The sequence below is a fragment of the Protomyctophum bolini genome (genome assembly GCF_963924005.1).
Source record: "Protomyctophum bolini genome assembly, chromosome: 2".
NCBI lineage: Eukaryota > Metazoa > Chordata > Actinopteri > Myctophiformes > Myctophidae > Protomyctophum > Protomyctophum bolini.
In genome coordinates, this window is record NC_137863.1 from 24262109 (window position 1) to 24279692 (window position 17584).

A 17584-nucleotide genomic window follows, 5' to 3' on the forward strand; every position below is an offset into this window, starting at 1 on the left:
CCAGAACCGGGCCGGCCCCCTGGGCGCGTTCCCTGTGGGTAGAGTTGCAGCACTCACTTCACACGGGTGTGATTTTTTTTAAAGAATAACCAGAACCTATAGGGTATGCGCATGCATAAAGTGAGTGGCAAATTGAGTGGCAAAGTGAGTGTCAAAGTGAGTTTAACATCATTTAACGTTGTTTAATGCAATCAGATAGGACTTTTCTATTTGGATGTATGAGCTGTCAAGGCCAAAAAGTAGGGTTTTTTGACACTCAGTAGGTGTTCCCACATAACTTCCGCGTATGATGATGATGTCACACGCATACCCTCTATTCCCAATATTACACACACAAGGCATGATATATGCGATCTATTATCAAATGTAACTAATATATATAACTATATAATATAACTATTAGTATATATATATATATATATATATATATATATATATATATATATATATATACATACACATATATACATATACATATACATATATTAATTACATTTGATAATAGATCGCATGTATAGCGTTCAATCGATTTCTTTGTTTTGTATATGCACAGAAAATCCTAATTCACACTTGTATGTGGTTGTAAAAGGCTTGGTTTTCTCAGCAGAGGATATTCAGATTATATACTTATCCAGAACCAGGCCTGGACTGGCCACTTGACATACTGTTGGCCCTCAAAAAAGAATGAAATAATAATATGCAAAAACTAAATTTTGGCAATCCAATTGAAATCTCCCAACCTAGTCTTTGGGAAACAATGCTATAGTGTGTATAGTATAGTTTCAAAGTACTTTAAATTATTGAATATTGATTTTACTGTTTAGACTAGAATGCACTGATAGGTTCTTGGTTTACCTATGATCCTAGATGACTATTCTTATGCAGTTGTATAGAGAATTTGTCACATACAGTATCAGATGCCATCTGGCATCGTTGCAAAAGTAAATGTACAAGAATGTAATCAAAACTATCCAGGCTGATTTTATGACAGCATAAAACAGTATTCATACTATTCACACATCCTTCCCATGTATATTTTTCACATGCATGGTTATTGATTAATACTTAATCTAATTGAACTCAGGTTGAGTGGGAGAGTATTTATGTTTTGCTTGTTTTTTGTTAATACCCTACTTAATTTCACACAATACATTGACCGTCACCTACAGTCTAACATAAGTATACAAATCATTGAATCAATAACCATACCATACTTGAATCAATAAACATATATTTATAGTAACAAATGATTATTCAAAATAACAAGAACAACATTACTATTTAATTATTTAAGGCTTTAGAATTTTGTATTTTCATGTCTTTACTGTGTTGAACTATATGTGTTTGATTGATTTACACTTTATTAGCAGTTTGCAAAAACAAACCGTTCGCCCTTCCGACTTCAAATTCGACTTTCCAACTTGCATCGTTCCAAGTAGGCCAGTGCCCAATTGGCACCGCTCTAGAGGCTCTGGACAGGGCCCCTGCTGCCCTGCAGTGCAGGCTCTGCATGGACAGGGCCCAAATGACTAAATTAGCCAATATTGATCACACCTGATCACAATATGGAGCAGGCCTGTACTGACATCACAATGATGTTCTGACATCTGCATAGATGCCACATATTTGGGCATATACCTGATCAAGAACTCCATATGGGCATACAAGGGACACAGTCACACAGACATATAATAACTGGGTGGGGCATCAATTTCTAACTTGCATCGTTCCAAGTAGGCCAGTGCCCAACGGGCTAGTAAAAATAAATGACAGGCAGATATTGGGAGTCTGGGCCTTTTTCCTTTACAATCTCGTTATAACACGGCTCACTCATCATGCTTAATTTATGCTCCGTCGTACGACGGTGTCGCGCGACAAAATACAAATTTCCCAAGTTCTCGCGATGTTGTTCAGTGTTGCCATGTCAGCTTATTATAAGCGTCTTTGGGCTTCGTTTTCTGTAAAATTGCTTGTAAATAATTGGTAGTTGGGAGTTGCGGTTTTTTGGGCTTGTTTGTAGTGTAGAACTTATCTGGGCCCCAGATTAATGTATTAAGGACCCTACATCTAAACATATTTTGTGCCCCATAACACGATGACCAGATTTGTCACAAATCATTTGTATTGTTAAAGAAAATCAGAAATATTCCATTTTGTCAATGTCAATTTGTCATTTTTAAATAGCAGATCTACAACCTCACAACGCGTCACACCCACACGCCACTTAATGTGCAGTGCACCCCCTCCCTTTTTTTCTTTTTATATATTCAATTTTTCGTTTGTACGTTTTTAATGTTCTGATGAATTGAAAATGGAGGACCCTGTTGAACAATTAGTGCTTTTCCTGGTTATAGCAGTTAGGGCACCTACGGACGGCTGCAATTCGAAACTGGCCCCAAATCTGAATCCCCCACCCACCCCTTTTCCTCCTCACTGTACAGTTAGTATATGTTTCTTTTCCCTTTTTACCTCCTCTATGATGCTTTCCTGTTTTGACTATAGCTGTGTATATTAGTACGTCTCTAAATGTTTTGATGAATTGAAAATGGTTTTGTATTGAGTTGTACTTGAAATGTACTGTAATTCTGCTGATAATCAATCAATCAATCAATCAATCAATCAATCAATCAATCAATCAATCAATCAATCAATCAATTCCTGTACTTTTGTTTGAACTGTACCCTTTCTTATTTCTACATACTGACAAATAATACTCAAGCAAGCAATCAATCAATCATGCCTCAAGTCATGACCTCAAGTCACCACCTCTTATGATGAATTGAACAAGGTGGACCCTCCTGTAAACAAGTGTAGTGCTTTATTGGGTTTTTTGATTGAGTTTTGTTTGGTATTGAATTGTGCTTGAAATGTACTGTAATTCTGCAAACTGTTAATAAATACTTAAATCAATCAAAACTCATGTGTAGCTAGACTAGTCGTTTATTTCGGGCCTGGACCTTAGAGTAAGGCCTGGACGCTTATTTCTCTCGCACAATCTGGCAACACTGATAGTATCGAAGCAGTAGAGAGTGTCAACACATCGGCCCTGAGACAAGCAGCGCGGCGTCTCTCCGCGTCCCGGACAGAGACCGAGCGGACTGGGGACTGGGGAGAAGGCAAGGGAGTGAAGTAGGCTAGCTGCTGCTCCAACGCTCGCTCGCTCCGGTCGGTGAGTTTAAAAACATTTCACGCTAACTAACTCCCAAATTGCCAACGTGGGCTGCGATTCTGCGAATAGCTTTGCAACGCACGTTCACGTAATAATATAGTAATAATGTCAGACAGAGACTGCTCTGACTGTCACACTGTAAACCACGGTCCGTGACCACCATGTAACCATGTTTTTGTTGTTGTTCTGATTCACGGACACTGTTCTTGCGTTGTTGTTAGCAGTCAGAGGATTCTCTTTCGTATTAGTGTTTGCTAACCCAACTTGTGTGGATCTGTTTTGGTTTAACTCGCAGTATTCTACCGACAAAAGGGGTGGTGTGTGTGTGTAAGTGTTGTTATTTTGTTGTCACCGCCAGCGGAGATAATCGTTTGTCTGGTAGTGGTTGCTTTCCGTTTAGTTGTTGTTGATGCTTTAAATGGCAGGATTCTCATCTACCAGGCAAGTTGGTGAAAGAATGTCAGAAAGGTTTTAAGAATCGGAGCGTTCCTTGTCTTAGCAACGTTAGCTAAGCCTTAAATAGCTAACGCTAGCTTGAGGCCCATCCCAGTGGTCAACCTGGTAGGCTACAGTAACTTAATCATATCGCCAACCATAGAGACAGCCTGCCCTGCAGGGCTATTATGTGGATGTCCGTTACCATTAGCTGGGCATTTCGTTATTGTAGATTATATAATTAGCTTTTAGTTATTATAGCTTGCATGTTTGTCCTCTCTGCTCCTGGACTGGTAGAATCCCAGGTGATAATGTCTTGTATCAGCCCCTTTTTTTTTTTTTTACCTATACCTTGTATGCGTGTTTTTCTATGGTCTTAAATGACGATCAGTACGCACACTCAAAAGGTGACTGTAACAATGCTCTTTGCAGGCCCTAAATGCCAAATCTATTGTGTTTACTTTATAACGGTAGCACCGCCAGCTGACAACAGACTATATAGCCAGCTTGCTAGATAAACCTTTATTGATCCCACGGGAAAATTCACTTGCCAATGGCAGTACAACAGTAATAAACAAAGGGCTTAATACAGGAAAAAAAAAGAGATACAGCTATACAAGATACTATGGTTTTACATACAAAAAGGGTGAGCAGGGAATGCCATCAACCCCAGTTAGACCAATTCTAAGTCAAACTACCATAGTAGATAAGATGACACCTAGTTTACACAGAGACAAATCTGACAATGGCATATTTTGTAGTTTTACTGTTTATGCACAGTCTTAAGATGATGATCTGATGTGAATGTGATTCTTGATTACTGTTAAATGTTGACAGTCATCTTGATATTATTTTATATCAGCTGCACCCTAGATCTTTTCCTCCTGTCCAGCCCACAATGCATGTGGTTGATTACAACGTCAGTGTTATAATTCATTCTAATTAATGTATCTATCTTTACAATGTAAAGAGGTTCTTGTTCCTTTCTGTTGCAGGACATTTGTGTGACATGGGGGATGATCGACCGTTTGTATGCTCTGCCCCTGGATGTGGGCAGGTACAGTTAATTACCTTTATTTTATTGAGGAACACAATTGTATGAATAACTGGACAAGAAGTCTCCACTGTATGCATATACTGTATATGTCCCAGTACAATTGATCAGTGTTGTTGACACTGATTTAATGTTAAGCTCGCTCCAATTCCAGCTTCTCGTTCATTTTGACAGTAGGAAAAGGAAGAAATTATCTGAAAACGAGACAAATATAATTATATCACCTAAAAGAGCAGCATGAGTTATACAAGCTAAAGGATGCTTGCCTTTTTGTTGTTGTTTTAGTTAACAAACTGCTAAATGTTATGTTTTACAGAGATTCACCAATGAAGACCACCTGTCCGTCCACAAGCACAAGCATGAAATGACTCTAAAATTTGGTCCTGCCAGAACTGACTCGGTTATCATACAAGGTTAATAACATTACAGTTTACCAGTAAAAGTTAGATTTTCTGATGCATGCAATACACCTGCTGCTGTGTGGACCTACCAATATGTTACCACTTTTGATAACCTCATGTACATGCTGGTATCTGCTGGTCTTATGCTCCGTGTATGTGTAGATATCTTGATCTTTTTATGTTCTATTTGACATGCTTATTTAATGTTTATTTTCTTCTTGCCCTCCTTTTTATTCTCCCTTTCTGCTAAAACAAATTTCACCCACAACTTTATTCTTTACACATGTAAACCAGTGATAGGGCAGGAGTCTATCTCCTGTTTCTGTTGCGTGAGGCAGCTTGATGTGCAAGTACATCCCCTGGATATGACGCTAGTATGTCGCAGGGATACTGAATTTTTACTCCAGTATATTTGTATATAGCTGTTGATTGTCACGAAAAGCCTCCAAGTTCTCACAGCCCAATACCATTTTACAGAGTTTGCTATAACTTGCATGGATGGGGATTTTTTGGGGGGAAGATTATAGTGTGTTGTCTGTAACCCTCTTGGCTAAAGTTACGTGTCCTTCTGTCAGACCAGACCCCTACGCCGACACGCTTCCTGAAGAACTGTGAAGAGGTCGGGCTGTTCAGTGAGCTGGCCAACTCCTTTGAGCAGGAATTCCGCAAGGCACAGCAGGAGGATGACCACAGGACCAAACACTTGGTAGGAATAAAGATGGACTTCTGTTATTTAATGTCACACTAAGGTGTTATACACTTTTGTTTCTTTGATACAATTCCCAAAAAGAATCAATGTTATATATTATTTAGAGCTGTAAAATAAACATGAATGCAATGTTAACAATTTGAAAAATGTAATGTGTCATTTTACAGCTGGAAGTTTTATCTGTTTTTGTAGTGTGCCATCAATTGGCATGTCCTTTTTGGCTTTTTTTTGAGATAGTGACACACACACACACACACACACACACACACACACACACACACACACACACACACACACACACACACACACTGTTTCCCACACGGAGCAGCCCTGCCTCTCGCTTGGAGCTTTAACTGGCAGTGGAAAGCCAGAATAATACAGTGCTGATCTTAGCTCTTGTCATTTAGCTCTTCTTGTTTGCTCCACTTAAAATGTATTTGCAGGTCTTGTCATGGAGTCAACTTGCTAAAGACGAAGTGCACAGATCCTCCAAGAATGTCTTTTGATGTATAACTGTGAGACAGTGTTCTGGTTCTGGACAAAGGTCAATTAATATTGCACTTCCTCTTTCAATCTCTCCCTACTGCGATTTGGCTTGATTACAGCCGGGAAACAGCACGAGTTCTGCCTACGTCACATTTGAGGCAAATTAACAAGCCCATATGTGAGCAATACAGAGTAGTGCCAACCAAGGCTGCTAACATTTGAAACACTACTTTTCTCCAGTTCTCATGTGGCCCTGGTTTAGGGTCAATGTTTTGCCTGGTGAGATCACAGAACCATCTGTTTAACTACACTTAGAATAGTTGCGCCCCTCTGAGCCCTCCCTTGCAATCTGCATTCCCGGAGACAACCCCCCCGAGTCGCTGTCACTTGCTTTGCTCAGAGTGACAGAATGGGAGTCACCCAAAGTCCCTTTAATTGATTAAAAATTATATTGTAGGTCAAGCTAAAACGGGCAATCCATACGCTAATGCTGGCAGACCACAACCAGACTCACTCAACCAAAGACAAAGTGAGAGTAATTTGCACTGTGATTTGATCTTAAAGCCTGTTTGGAATTATCCCCCAGGGTAAAACTTCTGTCATATTTCTCGGAATTGTGTGCCTTATTTTATTTTGACAAACATATTACAAAAGGATAGCCTATACTGAGTCCAGTTTCATGTCAAATAATAGATTGTTCCATGTTTATCACACAGCATGTCGCTTGGAACGTTAAGTCCGTTAATTGCCTGGGCTTTTATTTAACCATTATATAATGAGTTAGTATTCAAACATAATACTTGGCCAATTTGACAGACTATTTCTCTGCTGGTGAAAATGTGAAATGCCACTGCATGACTTTCAAAGTTGTTAGATAATTGTCTCCGTCAACCCTGGAAAGAATACGTTTTGGCGCCATGTCACTGTTTCTGATATTCTTCTGATTTTTAACACAATGTGCTGTGTCAGCATGGGCCTCCCTGAAAAGTTTGGGTATATAGTATATCCATTTTTCCAAACACTATTACACCACTGGATATAATACCTCTTGTTTGGATTACTCATTCATTTGGTGGTAGTTTTATTCCAAACATACTGTAAATATTCTTCACGTGATTTATGGTGTTTTGATTATGTACGTACAATTTAGACATTTAGCAGACATGCTTAATCCAGAATGATTTACAGTCAAAGTAGATTAAGAGGAAGTTCTTCCACATTGCTTGCTTACTTGTCTCTCTTCCTCCTGCTGCTAAGGCTGCACCTTTGCAGACACCATGTGAAGTTAAGGATGAGGATGAGGGTCCTTTAGAGGTTGACTCCTCCCCTCCTGAAAGTCCAGGCTCCGCATCCAGCATGTCAGAAGACGATGAAGAAGAACCCAGGGTGAGAGGCAAGGTACAGTACTGATTACCGTCAGTAAATCCATGTTGGCATCATTTGCAGCAGAGAAAATTAATTCTGGGTAGGGATGGGACAATATGAAAATTTCATGTCGCGATTATTGTGGCAAAAATGATTGCGATTAACAATATTAACAATAATCATATGCTTAAAACTTAAAATGTCATTTTTTTTAACCCCCAGCATCCCTATTCTGGGTGGAACGTTTGCCAAAAAATTGCTGATCTACAGGCTCACAACGCGTTGTGTTGAATCGATTTGTGTAGAGTGAAATAAGATGATGCATAATGCGCTCCTCACAGGTCCGTTTTATCAAGTACAGAGGGTTTAAGTGGTACTGAATTTGCAGCTCAAAAAAAGCTAATTCGTCCTTGTGTAGGACAGGACAATGTCACAATAATACGATTATTGTGAGCGGTTTTTTATCGTCCCATTCCTAATGCTGGGCATGGATGATTGCAGGGGGAAAAGACTCTTTATTGATTTGTCAACAGGAAACGCCCCCAAAACCCATGCCGAGTTCAGCCCCTACCCCAACGATTGTGCGTCCAGGTTCTCTGCCCCTTCATCTTGGTTATGACCCCCTGAATCCAACACTACCCTCTCCGACATCTGTTATCACACAAACGCCACCTTCCAACAGGCAACTGGGGTAAATCTGCTCTGCATTTCTTCCTGTTTTCTCGCTTCAGTCTGTGTTTCATCCATGAGTAGAGAATTGAGGGATAGCCATTTACAAGCCTTCATCTTGTTAACAGCTCTCCGACAGGCACTTACCCACTGGTAATGCACCTCCCTAATGGACAAACGGTCCCTCTGCTTCCCAGTCCTGTACAGATGACCTCAGTCATATCTGTAAGTATTGAGTTTTAGAAACTTTTATTAGTGTGTGATAATAGAAATTGATTTAAAACACTGTCTTAATGTCATATTATGTCTTTTTTCCCCTCCTCTGTGCATCTGATGTAATGTGCAGCTTGCGAGGCCAATAAACGCAGTCCCCAACATCCCTGGTATTCCGGGTCCACCGATTGGTGGAGCCAGCAGTGCCTCCTCTTCCCCGTCTGGATATTCCCCGTCTGGATATAGCACGCACTCTGAGGCCAAGTTGGTGAGAGAAACGCATTCACGCAGACATCCTCTTAAAGGCTCCCCGTCCCCTTGAATGCCATGCATATTACCATTATAAACTGCCTACCTTTTACATGAATACCATCTCCCTGTGTCTTTGCAGAGGCTCAAGGCAGCACTAACTCAGCAGGGCCCGCAGAATGGTACTGGGGGTGGGACGGGGACAAATCCTACTGTCCCACAGAACCGGGAGCAAACCCATCAACCCACTCAGCAGTCTGATGCACCCTCACCTGCCCAGCCACAGGTAACGTGCATACAATGCAACTGCAAGCAAGGCATATCATTTATACTATGACTATTTGCTGTACATTATCCAATGTCTTAATTGCATATTAGTTTCCAACACATCTGATCATAAAAGTCTAATAACGGTACATATGACAGGACTTAAACTCAGTCACTGTCAAACTGTCTGTTGTGTGTTTTTAGTCACCATTTAACCCTCAGTCATACGAAAGTTGGGAAAAGGCAGACACGGATATGCACACTACGTCCACAAATGGCTGTGCAGGGCATTTCACTCTGCAAATGGCTGTGCAGAGTGAATTTCTCTTGTCCCTGTTGGGAATCCAGGCCCATCCTCAACAAGTATTCTGAAATCCTTCAGCCAGTTACAGACAACCATCATCTTGGATACGATTTAATGACATTGTTGTCTCCCAGGTGTCGCCAGCTCAGCCAACCGGAGGGCGCCGGCGCCGTGGGGCGGAGTCGGACCCAGATGAGAGGAGGCAACGTTTCCTGGAGAGAAACCGTGCGGCAGCCTCCCGCTGTCGGCAAAAACGCAAGGTCTGGGTCAACTCTCTGGAGAAGAAAGCAGACGACCTGGCCAATATGAATGTCAACCTCGCTGTGAGTCCTCCACACACTCCATAAAGTGTATACTGTATACATTGCTCTGTTCCTCCTCGTCCAATCATGGGTACCCGTGAACAGACAGGTCGTGAACCACTCTGTTTTCTTTGTGATCAGAATGAAGTATCCCTGCTGAGGAACGAGGTGACCCAATTAAAGCAGCTGCTTCTGGCCCATAAAGACTGCCCTGTCACTGTCATGCAGAAGAATGCTGCCTTCTTAGGTAAACAAAGGACCCCCGGATTGACCCACAAACCACCTGGAAATCATTTGATCTATTGTCTGTCTGATCTATTCCCCCCCATTATTCTCTGCATCTATCTTTTTTTATTTCTTCTTTCTTTTTTGCTTTTGTCAAGAACCAGATTCCAACTCATCCCATCTAATTTATGTTTCTGTGCTCGCTCACCTCTCTTTAAGGGTGAATGTTTCTCTCTCTGTCTGTAGCCGTAGGAGGCGGAGAGGATCGCTCCGGGGACCCTTCGTCCGAGCCCACCGGCTCCCCAGCGGCGGTCATACGGCGTGGGCCGTCGCCCCCAGCTCCTGCCTCCAGTCCAGGGCCCACCATCAACGGGCTGAGCGTTCGCGCCGCGGAGGCTGTGGCCATGTCCGTCCTGGCTGGGATGGGATCGGTCCAGCCGGGAGGGGTTGTCATGGCTACGCAGTCACAGCTGGGACCCAGATGATGAGCGGGCTCAGGCAGCCACTGTGAACTTAGCAACTGTTTGGAGGCTGGACTGGTACATGATGTATGACATGAGGGACTCCTCTGTTGTTGATATTGCTCTCCCAGAACCCCCCGCCGCCCCACCCCCCCCTTAATCCAGGATGCAGGACTGTTGTGTTGGATTCCCTGACATAGCTACACAGACTGAGATGCTCTCTCTCCCTGACAGCTGGCTGTAATCACTGAACACACTGTTGTTCTAACGTCAACCCTTAGGCCTAATTTATATAATTTATCATTTTATATAAATTAGGCTTTAACCTACGTGACCTTCCCCCACCCAGAGAAGCTTTGTCACCGTGTGCATGCACGAATGCTCTCTCACTAGGGGGGGGGGGGGTTTATAGGTTTTACCTGAAGGAGTATGTATCTGAACCCCTTGTATAAGAACATCCATTGGTTTAATTTGTCTTCAGCGCCAAATGCATTATTTTCAAGGCTAAACGCTTTTGCAGTATCAACTGCCTTTAGGATCGAAAATGATTTTTGTATCATATGATAATGGTTTAGTATTATATTAAATCTACCCTGGTACTGTGAGATTCGGTGACTGTGCAGCAACGAGCAGCCTGGAAATGTCTCCAATCTAGCCTTTTTGTCCATTTCCCTTTTCCCGTATTGTCCACACTAGCTCCCGATTTTAACTTATATACATGTATACTTGGTTAACCACTTTCAACCTGGTGTCCCTATTTTGGGCATGTCAAAATAATTCATTTTCTAAAATAGCAGATCTATAAGCTCACAGCGTGTTGACACACTGTGAGCTTGTTGATTGACTATTTTTGAAATTTTTTCAAAATATAAAATAGGGCTTAAGTTGGTGACCCCAGTGCACGTCAACCACTTGTCTGAAACACTTTATTTTAGATTTCAGATGTACCTACTGTTTCCCTGTGTATGCACCTGTCCTTTTTGCCATGAATTGTAACCCATGTGGAAAGAGTCAGGCTACAGTATATCTGTACAATATGTATGAACCCCTATTGACTGCATGGATTCATGGAGGCTGAACAATACCACTGTTTGCTTGCGTCTGGCTATAGCTGATTTTATTGATCTGCTTTACTACACACTTTATGATATCAGATAATTGATGCAAAAATGGACCTCTGCCATGTGAGGATGCCATCTCCAGTCCTAATGTAACAAACTTGAAATTGTTAGCTTTAGATATCCTTTATATTATGATAATCAACAAACTTAATATAGATTTCTTTTTTTATCATTACCCAGGCGTTTCAGTTGGAAAAAGTAGTGCAATATATTTTTCTATTGAATATCAATTTCCTTCATTTAACTATCATTTATGTAGCCAAGTCACTGGGAGTCCATATCAGTTGAAAGTTAAGACAGGCCACAAGACAAAAATGTGAAAAGACGTTTCATTTGAAATTGGCGATTAGAGCACATCTATAGGAGATGATAGATATCCTAGTCTTGGGTGCTTTTTTTGCATTTGAAAAGCACTTTTGTCATGAAGTATACTTATCACTTATGTAAGGTGCTTCTTTTTTTAATGTCTGAAATGCAAAGTAATGCATTTGTTTTATGCCACCTTATTTTGCTTTTTTAAGTGTAACATGTTTATTTTTCCTTGTCAAAATTGTGTCGTTTTGTTTTTTTAATATATATATATATATATATATAACATGTCACCATTTTAAAGTTGTTTTTTTCTGTGAAGTACGGCTTTTCTCATGTGAATATATGTCCCCATAACTTAAGAGGAAAGATGCCAGTTTTGAGTTTTCAACATTTTAAGTTGGGGAAAAAAACGAAATCACTCTTGAGATACTAGTTAAATAGAGGGAGTTTTTCCAAATATTGGCACCTAAACATAGGTGAAATTGTGTATAGTCTCATCTAATTCATACATTGTCTGGTAAAAAATAAATAAGTTAATGGGGGGAAAAAATATATGCTTGCATGGGTTTTCACTTTGGAAATGAAATTACATGAAATCTGAGATGTCTCTGCATTTCCGTTAAGAAACAGCAGAGGGAGCAGTCTGTTGTAGTATATACTATACAGTCCTAACAATTAGCATCAACCGTGGTCATGTGACATTCTGGTGAGTCGTTTCATCTCCCACAGTTATGGCGGTGTCGAGGAGTCGCAGGGATGGAAGACAATCCACATCCTGATTTCAATATTTCTTTTTGGCCGTAAAACGTGGCATTTCTCTTTGTTCACTATTTAGCACACTGAAGGGCTGAAGTCATCCCACGATCATCATGTCTGACTGTGGTGTTGATGTGTCTGCTCTTCCTAAGGAGGTCAGAGACCAATTGGCGGAGTTGGATCTGGAGCTGTCTGAAGGTGAGTTTTTATTTTACAGTCAGAAAAAGATATGTACCAGTTGCAACTTTATTCATTACTACTAGTACTGAATGCATGTGATCGGGAGCGTGGATCCTAACGCTCCCGATAAAAACATCAACAGACAACGACCATATCCCATCCGATCGTCCCATGCCAGCCGGACGGAGACTGCAGTGAATACGGACGCACGACTCTACAAATGATGCAAATTCACTGACATCCTGTTCTTTAATATTCGTTAACTTGACATGTCCTCCGAAGTAGTTTCGTATATTTAAATGTGATCTAAAACGCCGTATTACAGCTAGGTTGACATCTATATAGATGCTGCTACCTGTGTTTTCAGCATCGTGGCAGTATATTCTTAGTCTTATCGGTTGGCAGTTGATCAGCAGTGTTATGCAGAGATATGCATACCACCATAGCTGTTGGCCATATTCAGCCTTTCCTCTCTTGTGGAGGAAAATGGGTCAAGTTTCTCATCATCACGGAGGCCTTGTGTTTCTACTGTTCCATGGAGTGTGGACAATGGACATCAAAGCCTGTATTGTGCTTAATACTAAGACTTCTGTGTCCATGTCTTCAGAGATAATGAAAACAGTATGCTTTAATTTGCAGGAATGACATGGGGGGGGGGGGGGGGGGGGGAAATCAAAACAAAACAAAACAAAGAAAATGTTATGCAAGCCACCTTCTCAGTTCTCACACAGTGATTCACAATGTTACTGGATTAGTAGTGCTGTGCAGATCGTGCCTGCCTGCAGTGGATGAGTAACATGTTTTGGATGGAGAAAAGGAGAGAATATATTTGGTCTCTAATGATGCCCGTGTTTGAGTCACTCCATTCTTCCAGAGGTATATTTTGCACAGTGTCTCTTGCCTTCCACTGCAATATTGTGACAATTTGTGAGTGAGGAAGACAGAATGTGTGCAGAAGGATAGATGAACCAAGAGAAAAGAAGCTTGGGTGGAGGATTCTGGAGATGGTTTCAGAACCTTTGGCTAATCATTCTAATCTGCTGTGATACCGTTAACAGTAGTAAGATAATACATTGTTAAAATTAGAAGCATTTATCTTTATTCTTACATGAACAGATGCTGCATCTCTACGGAGTAGGGATTTATGACAGTTAAAATGTCAACCCCTAATAGGAAATCATTTTTTGTCATTTTTGATATGTCCTAGATGGGTTTTTTTGCTGGGTTTTAGAAAACAACTTGACTGACAGGTGGTCAATATTTAGATTAATGGAAAACTATTTCATTAAGTGTATGGTACTATCCAATCTTGAGAGATTAGGTATTATCAAAGTATGGGGATCTTCATCAGGATACTAACTGACCTGATGAAGATCCTGTGAGATCGAAACTTTGTCTTAAAGGACCACTTCACCACTTTTCAACCTATCTTCCTATAATAGGTCCTCACTCATCATCATGATAAAATGGCACCATTTCTTTCTACTCAGTCTGTGTCTCATAGGAGGGCTGTGGTCAGTTCAGAAACCCGTCCACCAGTGGCAACATAGTTAGGCAGATTTTGTTTTAACCAAGATTTTCTTTACAACAATCTTTAGATTTTCATTATCTTGAGAACGATGGCTTCCTTTTTCGGATTGCAACTTTTCAGGACTAGAAAGCCTGCAGTTTCTATTAGCTTGGATTCCCCATCGATGATGTCACTGGTGGACACGTGTGTGAACTGCCCACAGCCCTCCCATGAGACACAAATGGCACACAAAATTGTGCCATTTGATTATTAGTGAGGACCTATTATATGAAGATAGAAGTAGTCCTTTAATAATAAAGTAATTATTTTGCCTAAAGAATGGTGTGCGGGCCCTTACCTACCTCCTTCCGTATTATCAAAGTATGTCATGAATTTTGTATTCTTCCAGTGCGATTGGGTGTGAATCCTCCAACTAGTCCCTAGTTGACTGGCATGCTTGCTTTGACCACAGTTATTTCTGGTTAATAATAGACAGACACCAATTAATGGAGTGATTATTATGAAGGTGTAGAGAGGTGATGTTGGATTTAACTCACAGATCAGATAATGTAAGCAAATAAGGACACATCACACATGCTTAGAACTATGATCATGACGTTGCAAAACTGCAATGATGCATATAGCTGCTCCAACTCAACTCTTTGCATCGTTTCATCTGCCCGTGTGAATGCACCAAAAGACGCGTTGTGAGTTGATTTGGAGCAGCTACTGTAGGCTACATGCATCATTTCGTCTTTGCAATGTCATGTTGCTAGCTTCCATTGAAAAAAGAATGGTAGACTGCATCTATTACATTTGCCTGTGTGTGAAGTTGTGAACGCACCATATGGGTTGATTCATATTCCACTTTTAGTTCGGCTCTGTAGAGAGTCTAGAGACTATACGTTGGGACATCATTCAGAGGTTTGGAGGTTTCGCTTCGGAGCCACTGAAATGTTGTGACAACCCAAACTCATTTCGGCATGATTTCCTCATTCATTCAGCGCAGCTTCAAGTTCAATTTGTTGGCGTTGAAGACAAGGAAACACTGGGAGTTTGGAAGAGACACAAGCCAACCTCCAAATGCTTGTGGCCTGGAAATGAGCTCCGCATTGTCAGACTACTAGGCGAGGCGATCGAGGGGTAGAAATGGTGAGGGAAAAACGCTTTGCTGTAGGCCTACATTCACGTTTGAGGTTAAAATGAATGGTTTTTTTCAGCGAGGGCCGGTCAGGTATATATATCCACTCTGAAGAGCTCAGTGAGGGGCACAAATAGTTTCATGTAAAGGACTTCTGGCCCCCTGACTGTCTGGAGGACGCCCCGGCCAGCGGACCAGTCAGATGTGTACCCGCTGATGTGCAAGGCTCATTTCCCGGCCACAAACATTCATGTCAAGGACCTCTGATATTTACAAGGAATGCTAGCTGTGAGAGAGTATGAATTTACTTTTATAGAGCCTAACTAAAGTCGGGTCGGAGAACCGCCTATTTTCAGCAGTATGAATCGGCCTTACCACTGACATCATCGATGGGAGTTCCAGCTGAAATATAAGCTATTTTCCTGGCATCAATAAAAAAATCACACTTGTGTGAAGTGAGTGGCACTCAGTCATATCATACATAATCATACATCACATTCCTTGCACACACACAGTTTGCATAGGAAAATATAATTTGCAAATCTTGTTTTAATATACCAAATCTGCCCACCGAACGGTAGGCCGGTATTTGACTGTGAAGCACCCCACATCTGCAATGCAGAGCAAGCAAACGGCAATGATGCCATCTTATAATTATTAGTGAGAACCAATTATATGAACATAAGGTTGAAAATGGGTGAAGTGCTCCTTTAATTGACATTATCAAAATATTTAGATTTGAAGATACTTTGGCCTTATTTATCTGTGGATATTGTAGTGGGCATATTGCTTGGTCTTTGTACCTCCAGTATGTTAAACCAGTTATTTCTTCAGGACTAGTTGCTGGAGGTTTTATTGAATACAGTTTCAGTATCTCAAAAGCACACCCTATTCATTATCCAAACTCTCTAGCTTTTAATTACAGCTTGTCAATTATTTACTTGACTCCAGAGATAATGTGATGTGACCATATGGCCATGACACGGAAATAGTCATCAGTATTGTGAGTACAGTTTGGGCGGCAGTGGCTCAGGAGGTAGACCGGCCACTCTGGAATTGGAAGGTTCCCGGTTCGAACTCAGGCTCCCCCTCTGTTACTGTCGAAGTGTCCTTGAGCAAGACACTGACGACCTAAATGCTCCTGATGAGCAGGTAGGTGCCTTGCATGGTTTAATCTGCCATTGCTGTGTGAATGGCTGGATGCAATGCACTCTGTAAAGCGGTTTGGATAAAGGTGCTATATAAATTATATAAATGTCATTTGAATCATCAATAAGCGCTAACATGAGTCTGTGATAAGCCCTTCATTCATACTTTGTTGCATGACGCCATTGCGCGGCAAAAATAGCAGACCTACGAGCTCACGATGCATTGCACCCACGACGCATTGAGAGCTTTGATAGATTGAATACTTTATTATAAATCATTAGTCAGAAATACAGTATATACAGCAAGTGGTACAGTAATACAAAGGATAACACAAAAGTCCTGGGGACTCCGTGTGCGACACTGTCATACGACAGCATAAATACAAGACACCAGAGTGGTCAGTCATCCCGTTGCTGGGAAGTCATCCCGTTGCTGGGGATGAACACTCTGGAGGAAGACTTGTTCCTTTGTAACTTCATATCAGAAAAGCCTCTTGTCTCATCTAAAGGCTAGCGCTGTACAGATGCCAGGTTCTATTGTCTGTGTCTTCCAGTGGGATGACGTGCATTTGCCTTCTGCTCAGCGGTGCTGCTCGGCCCACAAGCACCACGCTGTCAGGCCAGGCCAGGCCAGGCAGGCAGCAGCTGGCGGACTATGAGTCTTAATGTTTCTCATGCATATCCTTTACACATGGCAACAATCCCTCCATTGTAGTCCTCATAGAAGGGACTCCCATAGTAACACGCAGAGAAGAACCTATGGATCAGCACTTTTTCATAGCACTAGTAGTTTTGTGTGTGTGTGTGTGTGTGTGTGTGTGTGTGTGAGACACAGAGACCCACATAGTTGTCTTGTGACTGCAGCAGTGACTGTAAGGACATAGGGAATGCCATTGAGGGGATCAAAGGCGTGGTGATTGTACAGGACTGGAATTCAGAGCACTGAAAAGAACTGTGTTAAGCTGCTCAACTTTGGAGTGTGTGTGGGGGTATCACATTGAGTGCAGCTTACAGTATGTGTACTGTATTCTTGTGTGTGTTTGGGCAGGGGTTGCATAGAGGGGTTCATTCTGGGAGGACTCTTGTATGACTGCTAATGGAAAATTA

At 41.4% G+C, this 17584-nt stretch overlaps 2 protein-coding genes across 5 annotated transcripts in view; both read left to right on the forward strand.

Annotated features, from left to right (window-relative positions):
• Window positions 1-3030: 3030 nt before the first annotated feature.
• On the forward strand, window positions 3031-12279 carry atf7b (activating transcription factor 7b). Of its 4 annotated transcripts, none has more exons than XM_080793113.1 (12): window positions 3031-3169; window positions 4600-4661; window positions 4975-5071; window positions 5635-5765; window positions 7512-7652; window positions 8153-8310; window positions 8417-8513; window positions 8635-8769; window positions 8893-9036; window positions 9456-9644; window positions 9765-9870; window positions 10095-12279. In XM_080793113.1, the coding sequence occupies exons 2-12, from the start codon at window positions 4614-4616 to the stop codon at window positions 10331-10333; spliced, it is 1485 nt and encodes a 494-aa protein (XP_080649239.1). In that variant the 5' UTR covers window positions 3031-3169; window positions 4600-4613; the 3' UTR covers window positions 10334-12279. The 4 variants fall into 4 exon arrangements, with proteins under 4 accessions (XP_080649239.1, XP_080649241.1, XP_080649242.1 ...); XM_080793115.1 differs by having other exon boundaries at window positions 7512-7640; XM_080793116.1 differs by having other exon boundaries at window positions 10068-10207.
• A 197-nt stretch (window positions 12280-12476) lies between these two features.
• dip2bb (disco-interacting protein 2 homolog Bb) overlaps window positions 12477-17584 on the forward strand; it is a 55435-nt gene continuing 50327 nt past the window's right edge. Inside the window, exon 1 of the mRNA XM_080793102.1 lies at window positions 12477-12696. Coding sequence (XP_080649228.1) covers window positions 12612-12696 — 85 coding nt within the window. The 5' untranslated portion in view covers window positions 12477-12611. The remainder of the gene's footprint in view (window positions 12697-17584) is intronic.